The sequence below is a fragment of the Carassius auratus genome, chromosome 29 (genome assembly GCF_003368295.1).
Source record: "Carassius auratus strain Wakin chromosome 29, ASM336829v1, whole genome shotgun sequence".
NCBI classification, from domain to species: domain Eukaryota; kingdom Metazoa; phylum Chordata; class Actinopteri; order Cypriniformes; family Cyprinidae; genus Carassius; species Carassius auratus.
In genome coordinates, this window is record NC_039271.1 from 1,520,224 (window position 1) to 1,541,190 (window position 20,967).

The window sequence follows — 20,967 nt, forward strand, 5'->3', positions numbered from 1 at the left end:
AGAAATAGTTTTGAATTTTGCACTGAAATGCAACGCGGACATGTTTTTGAGAGATACAGCCAGGACTGCTGGCGATATGCGGTCGGGAGGAGTGCTGAGGTCTGAAACAAGAGAGCAGAGCAGCTCAGTGGATGTAATCTCTGTGCTGACTTATCAGAAACACATTTCCTGAAGTAAATCGGTAAGAGTATGCAATCGCATATTTATGGGGCAGCAGGCCAAAAAGCCCCTCTCAGCCTGTAGCAAGCCTCGCCAGGTCCCCTTTCAACCTGGGACCCCCATCTCATTCTCATTCGATTTTTCTTCACCTGTCCTTCCCCCCGCATCTCTGTAGCCTCACAGAAAAAAATAATAAGACTTCCTTCTGCGTCCCTGAGGGTTGCGCTTGCGAGAGGGGTCAGAGCAGACCCTGCTCGTGCAAAAATCCAGTCTCTCTCTCCTTAGCGGCCTGTCAAGAATTTAAAAAATGGAGACAGGCTGAGAGAGGCTGAGGCAATTACTCATTTACAGTCTTGTATAGATGTAACCGAAAGCTGCCTTCCCTCGGCTGCAAAGCAGCAAATGTGTTTCCAATTAAAACTCTTGTGTTTACATATTCTGCATTTTCTATTGTGTAATTGCAAGATTTATTACAGGCCTGTTGTATTTCCTCTGGGGCGGAAAATATGGTCGCGAGGCGTGAATATGTCACATGATTGGTGCCAAGCAAATTCAAGTCACAGAACTCTCTTAAAATTCGATCAGCGAGGCCGTGGAAGCAGGACGGCGTGGTCCACGTTCGGCCATATGGGATTACTGGTTACAAGATATAAATGAGCGGTTCTGGACTGTGCGAGAACAAGTGGGTTAACGCTGAACGTGATCCAGTTATAGACGTCCGTTGAGGTCCGCTGCACCAGCACCCCTAACACGCTGTACATATGGCCATACATAACTTACTGAACAACAACACGCCACATGGAAGGCATGCGATCTGGCCTTTGAAACGAACACCAACACGAAATCTATTTAATGACACAAGAGATATGAATAATTGCAAGAATGTCCTTGCGGTTTCCGTCCGCCTCCGTCCCCAGATCCCTGATGATGCATGCTGTTGTCCAAAAGGAAGGCACGCTCATGGCTTAGATGTTTCGGAGCGGAACTTGGCAAGCGCCGTTTGGATCCACGCACTTAAAGGCTTGTCGTCATGGTGATTTGTCTTAATGCCCATGCGACCCAGACCCCTGCATCTGTTTTCCTTTCTCTTCCTTCTCTAATAATCTGCTTAATTATTTACAATTAACCATTTACAATTCAGAAGTGGCTTATTGAAGCATTTAGCAACATATTTAGCAACCTGAAGAATTTAAGGGGTCCCAATAGAATCAGGGCTGTCTCACTTTACAAGCACAAAATAAGAAAGATTAAATAAAACTGTACTGCCCTCAACGTAGAAAAAAAAAGCTAATTTCGAAATAATGGCTGTTAAATGCACTCCTAATGATTTTGAACTAACAGTGCCCTCTTCTGGATGTTAGGAGAATAACAATTAGACCGCCACACAAAAATCAGCCATTTTGTAGTTTAATATGTGGCCACAACCACTAAAACTCACACTGATGTTAAGCAGGCTTTCCAAGAAGTGGATTATTCCGACCCCTGTACGACCACCGGCGTATCCCATACAGACACTCAACAGTTTTAATGTGAGGAATGTGTGTGCGAGGGTCTCGCAATACCCTGCCTGACTGTGGTGCAGTGGGAAAAGGATCTGTGTGTGTTACAGTATGCAGATCTGTGAGTCAGCCAATCCACAGACACACGCGCACACTCGCATACAAACTAACACACACATACACACGTCTACTGTTCCCCTGAGAGAAAGAGAAAGATATGCCAGCAAAACTCCACCACAGTTCTCAGTAAGAGGTGAAAAGACATATGGCGGATCAAGTATGAGGATACGAAGAGGTTCACCTCTGTCTGCAGGCCTTTCTGCAGCAAATGCTCACACAACTGCTAGGAAAAGACTGATTAATGGTGAAGGGTGCGATTCAAATCATGATGGCTACATTTATCAACTGTACCTAGGACAGGACAGACAACTTAAAGGGATAAAGCAATGGCGCCATTTGTTGGAGGACAATTTTGTAAGAAAAGTAGAATTGTGAAGATTATAATTTGCAATTTCATCACTTGTTATGTTCTAACTTCTGTTAAAACTGCATTATTTGAGCTGTAAAATTGTTCTTGTCATGTTTACAGTTGTTTTGTAATATAAGGATTATAATATGAAGGCAAAGTTGTAAAACTTTACACAGAAAATACAGTTATAAAGATACACTGTAAAGGTGCATCATATTTGTGAAAAAAATCCAACTGAAGGTCCACAGAAATGGTGCATGAACAGCTAAATCTGATTTTTAATCTGTGTGGAAAAATATTTTACCCTCTCAGGAAAAAATAGTGAAAAATAGTGCCATTTCAATTAATTTTTTTATCAAACAGTGGCACCTCAAACCACATTTTCCCTTTTTTTTAAAAAAAAAAAAAAGAAAGGGAGTACTAAGCCAAATTAATGTTGGTGGTAATCAAATGCTGTTGATTAAGTTTAACTTGAATATTATTTTAAAACAAGCACTCCACAACAATGCTCAATATATATTACATGAATATTATAATAATAATAATAATAATAAAAACATGTTTCACAAAGACAGTATGCTATAAAAAAATCTCAAAAATCAGACTTTAAATGATGGACTCAGTTTCAACCTGAAAGGCCTCTAGTAAATAAAACTGTCCCACCTTTTCTGTATTGATATAATTTCCATTGAACTGAAGAAATTCTTCTTAAACAGGCACAGAATTGTTATGTAATGCTCTGGTGCTGAAAATAATATTTACTCTGTACAGATGCTTTCATCCGAAGCGACTTACAAATAACCTAATAATGATATGTTGTCATATATCCTCAGGTGCATGGCATCCTAAACTTATTCCAATATTTGAATACTAATACATTCAAAAGTCGTTCCAGCACCAGAAGTGTTACTCTCACAAACAGGCTCAAGTTTCCTTTGCTCGCCGGACTGTTTAGCTCACAGAAAATATGTTCCAGGTGTTCATGTCAATATAGTTTTTCTGCTGTCTTTCTGTGCACTGTTTGACATGTGTGCTCATACAGCTTTGAGATGTTTGAATCATCTCATTAAAATGTAGATTTACCTCAAAGACCAGCTAAGCTGAATTTCGTCATATGCTCTTTGACACATTTTCATTGTCCCGCTTTTTTGTTTGTATGTTAAGCCAATCGATAACTTGCCCATACACACAGTATTTCACATTTATGTTTCAGTCAGGATACAAACCAGGAAACATTCAAAACTGATCATACTATGTAGGCTAAAGTCCAATTGAAAAATGGAGATGAGAACTGAAACATGGTTAGGTTAATAAAAAAAATAAAAAAAAGCTTTTCAAGTTAAAATTCTTAAATTGGAAAAATTGCTCCATTGAATATTCAAAAATTGCTTTTATAATCAGTCTTTGATCAAGACAAGTGCAATTTTGGTCGTTTGTTTATTTTGATAACCCTAATTTGCAGAGTGTGTTAAGGACATATAACTGACTGATGCTGTGATACTCAAAGAATATGACATGAATGCTGATACAACTGCCCTAGCAGATGTTAACATAAAGCACAAGCAACACCCATCAGTTCAAAAGAAAAAAAGGGTTAACAAAGCAAAACAATATAATATAAAAACAATATAAAAACCAAACCAAAGCATTTTGCTTTCTCTTAGCCTATACATAATTCAACAGTTAGGTGACTTACCAAATCAGATGAGAAATGCCTTTATCCAAATGAATAAGCTTCTTTACCTGAAACAATACAAACGTTTAAATGTGTCAGTGTATATCCTTGTACATCTGTTGCTTTGTGCACACTTGAATAGTACCTGAGGTGTTTTATATATTACATTTTTTAAATAACTCTGGATTATTGAAATGCTTGGTTATCTAGTTAATTTATAACACTGTTCATTATTCTTTACCCTGTCTTAGTAATTAATTCTCCGGATTTCATGAGGCCTACCTTATACGCTTGTAAACACGGGTTTAGCGTTCGTATTTTGCGTATTTACGAGGTTAGTAACACTGAAACACAAATGGCGCCATGTAAATTCGCTCTGGTTTTCTTCTGACATATATAGTGAAATGATAATATTAATTATAACGACAATTAACACGCTTGGTGTTAATGCGGTTAAACAGCGCGAGAAGTTAAGTTCATCCGATTATACAGCACATTAATATTTAATGAGGGCAACGCTGAAACTGTTTATGATTGGCTGGAAGGGTTGTAAAAAGACATTAAAACAAAGTGAAATATGTCTAAAAAAATGTAACTCTCTCCTCCTTTTTGAGTTATAGCCTATTACGATAGTTATTGAACATTTTAAAATATTGAATGAACATCATGTGTGTGTGTGTGTTTTGTAAATAAATAATATTATGTTTAGTTAGCTGTCTATTATGTTTAGATTTTTCTTCATAATATATCTTGTTTGGGTTTTGGCTGACTGTTTTTGAGGGCTTGTTCTGAAAGTTATAACAAGTCATGTAAATAATTGGAGAAGAGATTAATATATTATGGTAAGGCAGTACATCAGACTTCAGCGTCTTTCTCCCTCATTTCATTCCAATGCTGGAAAGGCCAAATAGCTAACTAAACAAAGTATTTTACTGATGGATCTGTGTAAATTTGCATTAAAAATATAATATGTCATAAGGCCATGACACAAAAATTACATTATGTAAAGGCCAAAGGTCACATTGTGTAAAATGTATAAACAATCAAGTACAACAATCTACTCAGTTGCCTAATGAAGCATCAATGCTTTTCAATCACAATGACAAACATCATTTCATTTAATTCATTTAGAACACTGAACAACTGACAGATGTAAAACATTCACTCATCCGACTTAAGTTTGATTGAAAGATCTTGTCTGGAGGCCATCTTTCCAGGCGCCGATCCAAGAAACAACATCTGGCACTATTCATCGCTTGCTGCGATTGCTTTGGTTCTGACACATGTCCGCATGCTGACAGGAACACACCCTACGGTTTTAGTATGTGTGACGGGCCTCCGGTCCTGGTCCTGCTGACACTCGCAGCTTTTGTTGTCTATGCATCCATCCTTCCCAAGCTTTGATCATGGCACTGAAACATTCAAGCATGTTTACTGCAGAGTATAATGCAGTTTAAATATTCATGTCAGGTTAGTTTCCGTTCTACTTTGGGCAACAAAGATGGACGGACTGTCAGACAGACAGTCAGCTGAAATGAAGCAGATAGGTGTAGCATAACTCAGAGATTTGAGATCAGGGTGTGTGTGTGCAGAGTGTTATGTATCACCAGCTGTCTTTCATTCACTCTCACTTGTTGGTAATGTTAAACAGGGGTAGTGTGGGGTGTGGGGAGTGTTGGACTCGCTCATATGCTTTACTCAGTTTTTCACAGTTTCCTGTGGAAATGACAGGAGCAGAGTCGAATTTTGGCCAGATCAACCCACTTTATGGGCCTGATCAGATGGATGCCCTGCAGTGTAACGGCATCTATGCATTGCAATAATATTGCGCAAAGTACACTGAGATGTGCTTTAAAACACATTGTGCATGTGAGTGAGCTGAAAACATCTGCTTATTCAAGTTGCATAAGTCATGATTACACCACCCTAATTGAATTTGTCAGTAACTTACTTATAATTGATGACAGAACAGTTAGAAATGCGTGAGGCTGCAATGCCAGCTCAAGCTTAAAACTAAAAAACCACAAGACTGCAAAAAAAAAAAAAAAAAAAAAACTCAAAGTCTTGTTCTTATGCACACAAAACCATATAACAATGACATTTTATGGCATCATCACAAAAAGCAACCAGGAAATTAGCTTGCCCGTATTTTTTTGGGACAAGGGAAAAGCATTACAGATCAGATTTTATCTGACAAGAGACAGAAAACAGAGACAAATTTATGTGGTCAAATATAAAGACATTCTGGATCTGGATATTATCCGGATATGAAAGTTATTATCCGGATATTAGTGGTTGCATCTCAGTGGGTCTTTTTCCAAAATAAAGCACATGAGAGTCGTTTGGATTTTCAATTTAAAGTGAGTTCTTGTCCTTGAAGCAAGCTTATTCATTTGTGTTTGTCTCCATCTACTGGCTAAAGTATGTCAGTACAAGCAGCCAACCGGAATATGTCAACAAAATAAGTTTATTTGAAATAGATTTTTAAAAAACAGAATAAGCATATACTGTAGCTGTTCCAGATAAAACTCTCCTACCCACAAAAAGTCTTAGGAAAATAGTTTATGAAGTGAATTCTTTATGAAAATACATGCACATTCCATCTACAAACACAAAATTCAAATGGAAGATTGCATCTATTATATAAACTATAACAAGATTGTTATATTCATATTTTAAAGACTTAGGTGCAGCTCTGATGGGAGACTGTTTATTTGCTCAATGGCTTTACTAACATTAGCATAAAGCTGTTGGATTTCAGTTGGACAGTAATCAGCACAATAAAAAACAAGAATGTATTTCTCCTAACCATTTATTCCCCAAATGACATTGAATTTCAATAAGGCTGACGTTGCTGTGGCAACTATATTAAGATTTTGCAGCTGTGACTGGTGTGTTGCAATGAAATGGTGCTCATTCTTCTCCTTCAATCAGCTGAACATTTCATAACATGACCATAAATGAGAGTTTATTGATTCAATAAAATATCTTATAAGATAAGCATAACATTCAGCCAATCCATCATTTAGAGAAATCATTCAGGCTCAAAAAGCAGCTTCATCTTTTTTGTTAATGATTTTTAGCACAAAGTGTAACAACTGGCAGAATTTACATTACAAGTTGATATATAATTTAGGAATAACTACTAAAGAGATTCACAGATTAAAAAGACACTTGTTTACTGTAATGCCATGATAATAATTACTACACTGCAAAAAAATAGTGTAGGCTAAATAAATAAAATGATTATTGGAGTAAGAAAATAACAAGAAAATACAAGAAAACATGATATCAGTCTTTTTACTTCAAAATGTAATGTTTAAGTCAATGTGTCACTTGTTATTTTTGTCATTATTTTGCCAAAATGACATGAATTTCTGAATGAAAATAGTTTCATTGTTTTTTCTCAGTGTATATGATACAGTTGACATAATGGCATTTCTTCCCAGAATATGAATACCTGAAACATGCTAAACAGTGATATTTCTACAAGCTTCAAACACATTTTATGAACATACTGTATAATAATAATACGGTACATGGTCTTGACGTTGGTCTAGTGTGTTTTGTGCCTATAAGCAGGTTCCCACACCTGTTTAAGATTAAGCAGCACATTACATACATTAAATATGAGTGAATCAAAGCAAATATGTGGTTAATAAAAAATACTCTGATATATTACAATTTACTTAAAAGTGAAAATTAAGAGTTTTTTTTTCTGACCAATTCCTTGACATCTAAATGATAATAATATCCCATATCCTTCAAGACTATTAGGATCATGAGGATTTATTAAAAATAGCAACATTTGTCTAAAAATGTAGCCTATGAAAGATAATAAAGCCCTTATATCAATGTAAATGGTTTGGTCATGCAGTTTAAAATGGAAATGGTAGTAAGGCTGTGCGTTTGAGTGTCAGGAACGGCATATAACATTTCTGAGCCATCAGTACGGGTCAAGTTTAATTCGCCTGTGCAGGCAACAGGTGAACACCATTCCACAAATCTGAAACACACATATGATAGAAAATTATCAAAGTAACATGGTAAAGATTGGATTTTATATTGCATTTGACTAGATAAGATGGCCATCAGCTACATTTTCATGTCTGGTGGACATCTGTCTGGTCAAATATGGATAATAACTTATGATACTGGCAGGCATCAGGCAGCAAAACATTCCATAAAAAGAGCTCCAACAATGTCAGCATGGATAATGGAAAAATCTTGAGATTTAGCTCTTTTTTTTTTCAATTAAGATGTCCAAGGAATAGTTCATGCCAAAATGTTAATTTGCTGAAAATGTTCTCACCCTCAGGCCATCCGAGTTTGTGTCTTTAGCTCAACAGATTTGAAGAAATTTAGCATTGCATTTCTTTCTCACCAATGGATCGTCAGCAGTGAATGGGTGCCGTCATAATGGGAGTCCAAACAGCTGATAAAAAAAAAAAAAAAAAATCACAATAATCCACATCTCCAGTAAACCAATTAATGTTTTGGAATATTTTTCTGCTTGATCTGTGCATATTTCTCTCATAATTCAGAAAATATGATTTTTCACTGGCAAAACAATATTAGATAGAGGACTCAAATTTTATTTTTATTTGTATTTGTTTATTACAAACACACAGCTTTTCAATTCACAAGATGTTAATTGATGGACCTGAGTCGTGTGGAATACTTGAGGATTATTGTGATGCTTTATTCAGCTGTTTGCACTCCCATTTTGGTGGCACCCATTCACTGCATTGGATCCACTGGTGAGCAAAATTTCTACAAATCTGTTCTGATGAAGATACAAACTCTTATACTTCTTGAATGACCTGAGGGTGTGTAATTTTTTTCATTTTGGGTTAGCCATTCCTTTAAAAGCACTGATATTTTAAAAGGCTTGTGGCAAATGTTGAAACACTCTTCATAAAAGGCTCGTAGGAAGAGGGAAGCGGTGTTGAGCTACTATGGAAACCAAGGTGTAAGGCAGCCGGTAGTGTGTGTGTGTGTGTGCACGTGTTTGTATAAGGCTATAACGTTCAGGGAGAGTCAGATCAGTGATAACTAACATAATGAAAAGAGCATTAACATTAATTTACACATTTCTATATTTCAGAATGGCAAGTCACTTTTAAATATTGCCATGATGGTAGAATAATTCATAGCAACAATTTTGAGATTCACATTGGTAATTTCTTATGAGAGAGGTACATATTTTTGTGATAGCATAAAAAAAAAAAATCCTGAGATATTCTTCAAGCTGTAATCCTGGGAAAAACAACTTAAAAATAAATAGGAGATAAAAATATAAGAATCTTCCCAAACCTTTACAAACTTAGTCTACATGTTACAAAACATAATCTAAAAATACAGAGTGTTTCAGTATGCAGCCATGCTATATTTTTCCCCTCTCCCTCTGGAAAATGCTAAAGACAAATCGGAAGCTAGGTCCTAGGAGGGCTCTTGGTGGGCGATCATTTCTACAAGAATGAAGGAGCCTCAACCTACCCACAAACACACAAATAAACCAGAGCTGGAAGTGCAGCTCAACTCAAGTATTTGCCTGCCTTAATAATGTTTTACAATTATGGGAAAACCATAAACTATAAATTGGTTAATCTGTAGTTATCTATTGGACAAATGAGTATTCATGGCACATACCAATAAGGATCTCTAGTTTATGAGTGTTTTTAGAGGTTTCAAATGAACCTCAGAATGGGAACTGTAAAATATGTGTCACAGTCGTTTATGGACTAAAAATGGGGTACATTCCGATCTTAGTTCATAAAGCTTGCTTTATGTTATAACTGAGCGGCATTATTTAGCTTAAATCAGAATGTGAACAAAACCTAAATATATTATAATATATATTTGTATACAAAGTGTAGATTTAGTATAGATTTTTCATCTTTTCTAATTTGCAAACTCAAACAACATTCTTAACCCTTATGTTATTCCTCCTTTTGAAGATATTTTACAGAATGTCAAAGCTGCTCTTTTCAATACAATGAAAACGGAAAGGAATACTCTTATTTGCGCCTGAGGGCTAATAAAAATGAACAGTTTTGCAATCAGGAAATTACAAGAACCAGTGATATCTGATGTCAGCTGGACCAAACCTGGTGCAAATATATCTTGGAAATCCCATTTCGAGTGTTTAATAACATAAATTATACTCACCTTATACTCACCAAGACTGCATTTATTTGGTCAAAACACAGTAAAACAGTAATATTCTAAAATATAATGTTAATTTAAAATAATTTTCAAATAGCTTCCTGACCCCAAACTTTGCGTAAATTTGTCGTAAAGAATTATTTAAACACAAATATGTCATCTCTCATTAGCAAATGTAGAATATAGTGCACCAAAAGACAATTTTCTAGTGCTTTATGCCTCTTTTTTTTGTCATTTTTGGAACTTCATTCATTTCAAAACCTCATTCATTTCCGTGCAAGGAAAATAGCATCTTAGAAAATTTACAGAATACCTTCCTTTGTGTCAATTTTTCATTTTCACATTTAAAAAGCATGTTCTTTTCACGGAATTGTCTTCCATGTCATAAAGCACTGAGTGAGAAGCAGTAATACTGCTGTCTGCCAGCACTTCAAATGCTACTCCAGAGGACAATAAAACCAAATGAAAGTGGGATTAACTGCACAACAACAACAAACCGAGAGATGAGACTTATACGCAATCAGCAGACCTTCACAAAAAGCCAGGGACAAACAGTCTTTTTTTCTGAGCAGATATGTTGACACCTTTGAAAGCTCTTCTTTCCAGCGGTCTAGGTCCAGAGATAGCGATACAATAGGCAGGAAGAGAGAGGCCTGAAATAGATCAGACACACTGGGAGTCCCACAGCAGGCTGCAGGTAAAAGGTTATATCAGGTAAACTGTCGATACTTATTCTCAAAAAATTACGATTCAATTAATTGCCTTATTCTGTTATGAAACAATTTTTGTCTCAAAATACAAAAGTTTAACATGATAAAATGATATTTGGTTCAATTAGTTGTGAGTTTTTGTTCTTTTTTTTGCCATGCAGCATTCAGCATGTGTAGTGTAAAACTGACTGTTTCATGCCAACACATACACATAAGTCATACCGAAAGCATAAGGTGGACATGAAGTGACAGGAACAAGGCACATGGATATGCACACATGCACAGACACAAGCACAAACTCAAATGGCCAACCTTCTCAACACATAGAGCTTCAGGAATCAAACATTGGCATTAGCCAGTCAAACATCAGAAAAGTCTTCTTCCTCTTCTTTATAAAGGAGATAAATAAAGCAGGCAGTCAACACTGCTCCTACCAGCTAAATGACACACACACACACACACACACCAAAACAGATAAGAAAGATAACACCAAAAATAATGAGAGAGAGAGACAAAGACAAACAAAACAAAGACAAAACAGAGACACAGATAATTGAAGACAAACATTATGACAATAAGACAATCTGAGAAAAATATGTTCAAGGAAAGACAAAGTGTTGATACATTATCACATTTTTACAGCAGGGAAATAGAAAATAAATTTGTTTGCACAGATTTCCTTTTCTGAAGTGAAATATTACATTTAAAGCTGCTTTATTCTTTAACTCTGTAACATAATTCATTGTGTTTTCTATTTTTGTATTAGTTGTATTTATTGTCAATTAAATGCTAATCACCCTAATTAAGACTAATTTAGACTAAAATCTAATTGCAGAATTAATTTATGCATTTATAGATATTGATTTATGTGATATTAACTTAAAGCGATAATTACAGTTTTTAACTCGTTTCTTCATAGATACACTCCTGCGATTACACAGAAAATATAAAACCAAGCAATATTATGTTTAACAGTATGTTCTGAATGTGAACCAATGCTCTAGACCCCTGCAGAGCAGCACTGTATTTACAGCCATAATGAACGATCAATTCAATTAGCGCTCCCTCTAGAGAGCCACTTCAAGCTACATTGTGGCTTTTTACAGTAAAATCATTACATTAAAGTAGGGATGTCAACGATTAATCGATGATCGATTAATTGTCGATAAGAGATGCAATCGATTAAGGCTATCGATGGTCGGTTAACCGATTCAATGTTGGGCTGCGGCTCATGCGCACTCAACACGTGCGAGCGGCTGTGAGTGACGGTGACGATATATAAAAGCATCATCATTCATTCACAATGTACAAATTAAGCTTTTAGTGTGATTTAAACTTTAAAGTACATTAAAATAGAAACAACATAAAAGTTCTTCAACATTAAATGCAATAGAAATGTAGTTACTAATCATTTCATCAGATGACTGTTTTATATCGTGCACTTTGCAGGGCTGCGGGACACAGTGACAGGACAGGTAGTCTATTCATTCCTACAACTTGTTAATTCATTCCTACGAATTATTAATGTGGCAATTGTCCATGTTTCATTAATTTTGTTCCCTAAATAACCCATGATTTAAGTGAAATAAGGGAACAAATTAATAAATCGAACGAATTCTTAATTCATGAAATCTTTAATTTCCCTTCCCATGTTTACCACAGTAAGAGATGCGAAAACAGTTATTAAAATCGAAAGATAATAAAATAAACCTGGGAAATTAGAGGGTTAGACGATGAAGATTTATGAAAAGAAACAATGCCTAAATATACTGAATTTGTGGAAATTCGTGACCAACCGGCAAACCAGAACAAAGCCGCGTAAATGAAGACTATGGGGTCCAAAAGCATGGTCGCGATCTAACATTTTCCAGTTAACCTATTATTCCTCTAATAAACAAAGCTTTTATACCACACTTGTCATAATCAGATCTTATTATTTCTAAATAAATAATTGCTGGATTCAAAACAGCGATTAATAGGCGCTGTGACCGACACATTCCTGGAGCTATCACTGCTGTCACTAAACGGTGACGCCGAGCATCGTTCACAAGTTTCTGCATGGACCTGACTAGGGCACAGGTTCTAAGCCCTGGGACAAAATGGGAAGTTTTAAAGAAAATTTATAGCCTACTAAGTAATAGGCCCAACATAAAAATAACAATTTGTTTTCATGTTTTTTTTTTTTAAATAGGCTATGCGAAATATATCCGACTTAAATAGGCTAATTAAGATTAACGGATTTAAAACAGAAGTGTGGGCGCTCCATAAGTTCACAAAAAAAAAAAAAAGGATGACAACGCATTCTGTTTGTTTGCTTTATTTTACAAGAGCACAAATCTTCTGTTTTTATTGTGAGTGTGCACAAATGAAAGTAAACACTTTTGCGGAAAATATATATATTTTTTAATGTCTCAGCTGTTTCGATCGCCCCGAAGCCTGCTGCACACGTATATTCTAGCGATTCAAACTTACATCGCAGTCTGTTCATTATCAAAATAAAATGTCAACTAAACATTAAAAGGTTACACTGGTCAGTTTAAATAGACAGTAGTATACCGGTCCACTCTGCTGTTATGCCAAGGACGTTTTTGCTCAGAGGATCATCTTTTCCGTCTATATGCGAATGCGTGTTAAGTACAAGCCTAGTTTACATTATAAATAATAGTTTAACATTCAAATACATTGCGAATATGGAAACATTTCGATTTTTGCCGAATGAGACATGAGCAATAACCTCCAAATAAATCTAGCCAAAGCCGCGCTCGCTCATCCTCGTCTGCACGCATGCACTGTCACGATCTAATGTGCTGTATGCCGGATTTTTAAAAATCTGACATTTTCTAGGACCGAATCCAGCAGGATCAAATTAATGTGAGCAACTGTGTTTTGGTGCAGCAGCGCCGATGTAGTTCACTTAATGTGCAGCGCAGTCACACGCGCTCCACATTTCGGATAATTTTATACAATAATGTCAGTTGAAAACATTGCAATTGTGCTTTAAAATACAACAACGAGCACCACAAAACCATTTAAAGAGGCGCGTTCAGCGTTCTCCGTGCGGGATTGGAAACTGTCAACAAAGTAAAATGACCTCAAAAGTATGGCGCGCTTCATTTTATCAAATGATCATAATCGCATCTATTCATTTTATAATCCTGCTACTAGCATTTTATTCAGACTAAAACCTCTTTAATTCAAGTGAGAAAGCGTTTTGTGTGTGTGTGTGGCTTTTGCACATCCTGTCATACCGCTGACTGCGTGCCTACAATAGACGCATTTTGCAGTATTATGGTTAACGATTAATCGATTAATTGATCGTTAATTTAAACGACGATCGATCATGGAAATAATCGAAATTTGACATCCCTACATTAAAGTCAACACAGGATTTATTTTTAGTCACCTAATCACTCCAGAGCTTCACATCTCCTGGACGAAATGATCACATGACCATCAGCTGAGACCCTGATGCTGGAAACGTTGCATTAATGCTGCATATGTTGAAATCCTGACATATTTATACAGTAGTTACAGTTTTATGCATCTACTTAAATCTTCTCACAAAAAAAGAAGTTCAGTTGACTGTTAATTCAACTGACTTTGGGGAATTTATTAAACCAATTTGACCAAATATATGGGACTAACATACAGTACTACATAGTAATTTTGAGAAAAAAACATGTTGAATAGTGAGAAAAAAAGACTTCTGTACAGCACATAAAAACCACCACTATCCACTAAAACGACAATAAATGGGATAAAGTTCTTAAAAGATAAATCTCTGCTCATTATATATCCCTCCCGGCTCAGAAAATCAATATGAGGTCAGAGCTAGAGTCACATTTCAGTGGTGTTTATATACAGAGTTTATTCAAAGGAAACAGATCAATGGGCCTCTCCACCCTGCAGTGAACTCAGCACTCACACTGTGAGATCTGCACTTAAAGCTAAGAGCTCTTTATCTCTCTTTCATTCATTTTCTCAAACCTGTATGAGGTCTCCACCTATTTTTACCCAGCGGGCAGTGCTCTGCGAGACTACCGTGTGCATTAACGGTCAGGGGCAAAAACAGAGTCCATTAAATGATTGCCCGCAGGTCATTGCATCAGCTATTTTAGTGAAGGCTTTCATGTTATTGAACCACATCAGAAGAACTTAATGATCCTTTGTTTCTACTGTTTCTCTGAGATGTACTTCATAGTAATTTGGCATAAACGTAAAAAATATATTGTAAAGTATGTAGGTTGTACAGTACATGTTGAGTTCAACTCAAAGTATACAATAAATAAATAATACTTTATACTGTATATAAATATGCATATATTTGAGGTCACTATTTATTTTTTAAAAGAACTAAATAATTTTATCCAGCAAAGACATATTAAATTGACCCAAAAGTGACAGTTAAGGCAATAACAATCTTCTTTTTCAAATTTAATCAAAACAACTCTTTGCAAGCAGCAAATCAGCATATTAGAATGATTTCTGAAAGATCATGTCACACTGAAGACTGGCGTAATGACTACTGCAGATTCAGCTTGTGTGAACTATCCCTTTAATTGCACAGTATACCTGAGGAGGGCGGGGCTTACCTGTAGACAGGCCACGCCTATTCCCACAGCACCAATAATGAGCAAGTGATCTGCCAGAAACTGCTCTAGTTTAGTGATACAGCCGCCCTGTAAGAGACCACAGCACCGTTAACTACTTCAGAATAATGTGTAGATCATGATCTTTTCTTTTCAGTGTCAATGCCCAGTTGTGAATGAGTAAACGGATTTATTTTGCAGACTGATGAAGAGTTACAGCTATATGGGTGATTTTTGTATTGCATGATTCACGCAATAGTATCGTGGGTACAGCCTCAACAGACCACGTTAAGAAGAAAACTAATGGCCCACTAGAGGCCAGTAAAACCAGTGTCTTCTTGTATTATTTATCACACCAGCGGATGGTTCCCAAGAATACAGAATACAGAGAGCTTGGCAGCCATTAACTGTAGTGTTACCTCACACTTCAAGCTCGTATATGTTACCAGTCACGCCTGCTTTGCTCACTGCTGTGCTTTCTTAGTCTAAACACAGGCAACGAGGAAGCATCAGAGTCTGTGGTGGCTTTGTCTGTACCCCCCATACTACAACAGTACATTAACAAAGTCCCTTTAGTGTACTTGGATTTCTGTGTTTTGTAAAGCAAGTTAAGTAAAGATGAATAGACACATGTTGCATAAATGTTGGGTGTGGGGGTTGATTTGAGGTTAACAGTCTCTGACCCACCTCCACCTTGTAGATGTTTGAGGGGTGGTCTCTCTTTCCACACTGATGGGTGATGGTCTTACAGCAGCTGTCAGGGACCAATCTTTTCTCCGCTTCCAGGGACATGATGTACACGCTGTGTGTCCAGTCAAAGGAGTTGTTGCTCCCGCAGCACTTGAACTAAAAGATGTTATGGAGTTATGGGATTAATTAGGATCAGCATGCAGAGTGGTCTGGTATGGGGTGCTTATATTTCTGCATTATTTTCTTTCACAGTAGTGATTTTACATGATGTTTAGAGGTAGTAGCTTGTGTGATTAGAATCACTCATGTTCCATTACCATCTCACAAAAAACTCTAATCCAATTTAAAAATAATTTGCCCTACCCATATACTCTTGTTTTTCTCTCTAATCTAATTAAATAAAATGTTCAATATACTGATTCTGATATTTGTGTGTACATCAAAAAGGTGAGTTGAAAAGGCCCAGTAGCATTCTGGGATTTGGCATTTCTCACATCCTGCTGTAGTCTGTCCACAGAATGTGTGATGCTCTCTTTTCCAGGTTTGGCATAGTTCTCTGTCATTGTCTTGCTCAAGTGCTGCTTCAGCTCTTCACTCAGCTGGGAGAGATAGGAGATGAGAAAGACAGAGAGAAATGATGAAAAAGATAGAGAATGAGCAGTATGCAGTGTCATCTGTCAAATGCCAGTAGTGTATGGTCCTACAACTACATCCATCATGAAAAGCAAATTGGAGTTGGTTCTTTAGATCTTTGTTTTGTAGTAATATAGAGTGTGTCTAGAAGTTCACTCACCGACTGATAATAAACGTAGGCCAGAACACCAGCCACCAGCTCAATTAGAAAGATCAGAAGAAGACAGGAGAAGTACTGTAGACAAATGATAGAACATCTTTGTCAGGAAACATCATGAAATCCAGTCATTGAATTTGAATTTATTGAAATAGTAACGATTGCCACTCTTGATACGCTATACGAATTTAAAAATGCTGTTTCCTGTTATACTGATTATATATAAAGTCATAAATGTCAAGGGGATGTTCCATAAAACTAAAAATGTAATAAATGAAAAAATTATCTGATATAAAAACAGAACTGCTAAAAAAAGGGCAAATAAACAAACAAACATGCAAACAAACAAACAAACAAACAGAAATCTATTAAAGTATCAAAACAATACAATACAAAACAATATAATTAAATTTAAGCTATTTTAGATTTCATTTAATTAATTAACTATTGAACTAATCACAGTCACAACCACAGTAACTAAAAAATATTTTGTTCAGAAAATGAAAAAATTTGTTCTTAATTAGTTTCATATGCCTTTGTCCTTATGAAGCATAGTTTTAAATGGCGTTCCTCTATAGGAAACTATATTACAACAAGGTTGTTTATTCACGCATCAACAAACAACATTCAAAAAGCTTCAAAATCCCTGTCATAGGGATAAAATAAATACAACTGGTTTCTAAGAAATGTTTTGCTCAGAGCAGGCAGAGGTGGAGATGCCTGACAAATGAAAATAAAAGACACAGTGACATTTTCCTCAGAGGAAAATGAAACAATAAATGAACTGAATAAGCCGTCATAGTTTATTGTGGGGGAGAGAGAGTGGGTGATAACAACCCCGAATCTGCCTTTGAAAACGTTTTCAGGAAAATATTTCTTGTGGCATAACTGAAAACAAGCCATCCAAGAAACACCATTTCAAGAATATACATAACTCAAACTCTCCATGTCTTTCTAAGAACACTCCACATTTTATTTGAATTGCAAAGGGAGTAGTGAAGTTAAACTGAAAAGACAAAGTGTATGTGTGAGAGAAGAATAAATGAGAGCAAACAAACAAATCCATACATGCTGCAATTCTCATTTAGATGTCAAAAGAAAGGACAGGAAGCCCAATGTAATTTATATAAACACCAACACGAGCAGTGAAGCAAATTAAATAAACCGACTCAAGGTTATTCAAACAAAACAGTGCACTAAACTGCTGTTAACCTCAACAGCAGCGGTCTCGTGTGGACATTCATGCATGCATGTTTTTCCCAGAATGCAATGCACTCAGATCAGACCAGCAAAGCAGTGTCCTCATGACTAATTTGTAGCGAGGTGGCGCTCCTCAGTAGATTCATACATCTGAGTGAGAGTGGGCTATAAATAGCACTGCTGCAGTGGCAGTCACAACCTTGTTGTCTCTTTCTCTCTTTCGAACAAACACAAGGTACTATCTTTAAAAAAATGTAATAAAATGGAGAGAAAGCAGATGCCTGTCAGCTCATTTGTCACAGCTGCCATGGAGCCAGCTTTGTCTATGGACACTAAGAGCCACCCACCTCGACTAACAAGTGACAATAACAGAGGTGAATGAAAAGAGGCCGGGATCTAAAGCAATTAGCGGTTGGATAATGGATAAATTGGTGCAACTGATAACATGATGTCCTCTCATTCATCTCCATCCCCTCACCGTGGACAGACAGCTCCTCTGCTCACGTATGACAGCGCAGCAGCCCAAGAACCCCGTGACCATCACCAGCCCTCCTGCCAGGATCAGGATGTAGGCGGACACGGCGAATGTACTGGAGGCCAGCAGGCTCAGGTACTCTCCTTTATCAACCAGCGTCCAGATCCCGACACCCATCACCACCCCACCACCCATCTGAAAGACAAAAATACATCTCAGCATATCAGAATGTTTCTTCTAATGCACAAAAAAGTTTCAAATGATCAACAGTTATTTCATAGTTTGACAGGGTTGTCATTATTTAACCAACTCAAATAATCATTCCCTCACCCTGAGATTTCAGCACAAGTCAATGATCCACCTGTGTGGTGCAGCAGCAGAGTAAAGACCTCAATAATCTATATGCATACACACTCATTTATCTCTTTCTCAGATCTATCCAAGTCGGAAACTGAGGAAAATCCAACAAGGCTCCTCCCTTCAACACTTTCCATGATAATCTCCAGTGCCAAACTTAAACACTAGCTATCCCAGAGACTCTTTAATGCTCCCTGAGCTGCTTGCATACCTGACACAGTGAGGACTTAGCATTTGAGGAGAAAATTCCTTTATAAAAACTCTGTATTGAATGAATCACTCGAGTATATACTGAATATATATTAAGTTATTCTATAAAGGTTAAGCTTTATAGAAAAACTCAAAAATAAAAATGAGTCATTACTACTCACCCATGACAATTCAAACTTGCATTAATCTTTTTCCCATGCAGCACAAAAGGTGAATATAATGAGGACTGAGTGTGAAATACAGACTGAAATTCATATGGACCACTTTTATGATACTTTTATTATGCTTCTTTGTCCTTTTTTAACTTTGAAGCATTTTAACAGCATTAAAAAAGTACAATACAGTACAATATTCAGAATTTTTCTGTTTGTGTTCCACAGAAGAAAGTCAGTCATACAGACTTGGATGGACTATCTGTTTAAGTAAGTCGATTAATGCACGGGGTTATGCATTCTGGTTGAAAGTTTGGTTTCTGAATCATTTCCTGGATCTCTCTGTCTCTCCCTCTATTTTTTTTTTTTGTCTAGGATTTATGGAAATCCATCTGTCTGAAACTGTAGTAGAGATGTAATCATAAAGATATATTTAATTAAATAATGCTTCATATTAAGAAATGCTTTTGCTCAGACAGCAGGTTTGTCTTTCTCCACTCGGATCAACTTAGAAAACACACTCAACTCCAGAGGGAACTGTACTTGTTGAGCTAATACACAGGTGGGTGGGAAGAGAACGAGAAAAAGGAGATGATGGGACAAAACTCAAATTTAAGTTATGAATATCACGCTTTTACATTCACATATACACTTTTTCTTCCTACACTTTGTCTTGTGTCTCTCACTGCCTCTGATATTTCATAGGAATGGTGCATAAAACAGAAGATGGAAATGTTCTCCAAACATAATTTCATGCACATCAAAGTGAAATAACTGCTTAAAATCAACCTTTTAACTAAACTGTTGCTTCAAAACAGGTTTCCATAATCCGTATTAATGAAAAAGTGAAGAAGTCAATCCCATGTTGTCCTCTCAGATCCAAATATTAGTTCAGAACTGTTTTGGACTTTTTTCACTTGTAAATGGTGCGTGATCTGTGCATATTTCTCTCTTTATTCAGACAAAACAACTTTTATGAATAAAGGAATAGTTTGAAGTTAAAATACTTTAAAAATGTATTTTCACTTCATAGTAAGTTAACTGATAGACTGGAGTCATGTGGATTTCTTGTTGATTATTGTGATGTTTTGATCAACTGTTTGGACTCGCATTCTGACGGCACCCATTCACTGCAGAGGATCCACTGGTGAGCAAGTGATGTAAGGCTAAAAGTAAAGCTGAGGTGGAGTAAATTTTCAGCAAATTTAAATTTTTGCATCTAAGACTCACCCAGAACAGGAAGTTAAAAACGAAGAGGAGGTACTTGAGACACACTGTGATCCAGTTGTCCTGCTCATCCTTATACAAGCTGCCCATCTCTCCTGTTAGTGAGAAGAGAGAAAAAAAGAAGTGCTAAAGAAAAGATGTTCTCATGAAGCGGTGGTTGTTCACACTTTGCGTATTTATGAGACAAAATGGGAAAAGGACAAAGAAGAGGAGGTTGGCAGGAGCATAAACAGGCTTTTGGAGAGATGGCAGTCAAACACTGTTCTTTTCTATGACATGTTAATTAACAGCTGTGGCCCATGGGTTTCTGCCACAGACAGATGACACGCTCACGTCTCAGGGCCTGTAGGCTGTGTGTCAGTAGTAATCACACAGAGTGCTTTTTCAATATACTTGTATTGAGCAGTGAATACATATTAGTTATCATGGTGATAGACTCCAAATGCAGAACTTTAAATTTGGAATAAGGATTTAGTACAGAATAATGTTTTATTCATTTGCATTTATTATTCACCTCACTGTCTGTCTGATAAAGACAAACTATCCTCTTGTCCACTCTGTTGACAGACCCATGGCATTGGCTGAGATTTGGGACAC

At 36.6% G+C, this 20,967-nt stretch overlaps 1 protein-coding gene across 6 annotated transcripts; it reads right to left on the minus strand.

Moving 5' to 3' along the window:
* Positions 1–6,253: 6,253 nt before the first annotated feature.
* Positions 6,254–20,461, minus strand: LOC113047818 (tetraspanin-11-like). 6 transcript variants are annotated; one of them, XM_026209136.1, is made up of 8 exons: positions 20,374–20,461; positions 18,428–18,619; positions 16,753–16,827; positions 16,454–16,558; positions 15,957–16,115; positions 15,273–15,359; positions 10,993–11,117; positions 6,254–7,808 (listed from the first exon to the last, which is right to left on the minus strand). In XM_026209136.1, exons 1-7 carry the CDS (start codon positions 20,458–20,460, stop codon positions 11,040–11,042), a joined length of 783 nt encoding a protein of 260 aa, XP_026064921.1. In that variant the 5' UTR covers position 20,461; the 3' UTR covers positions 6,254–7,808; positions 10,993–11,039. The 6 variants fall into 6 exon arrangements, with proteins under 6 accessions (XP_026064921.1, XP_026064923.1, XP_026064924.1 ...); XM_026209137.1 differs by lacking the exon at positions 6,254–7,808 and adding an exon at positions 10,550–10,661; XM_026209138.1 differs by lacking the exon at positions 10,993–11,117.
* Positions 20,462–20,967: the final 506 nt, after the last annotated feature.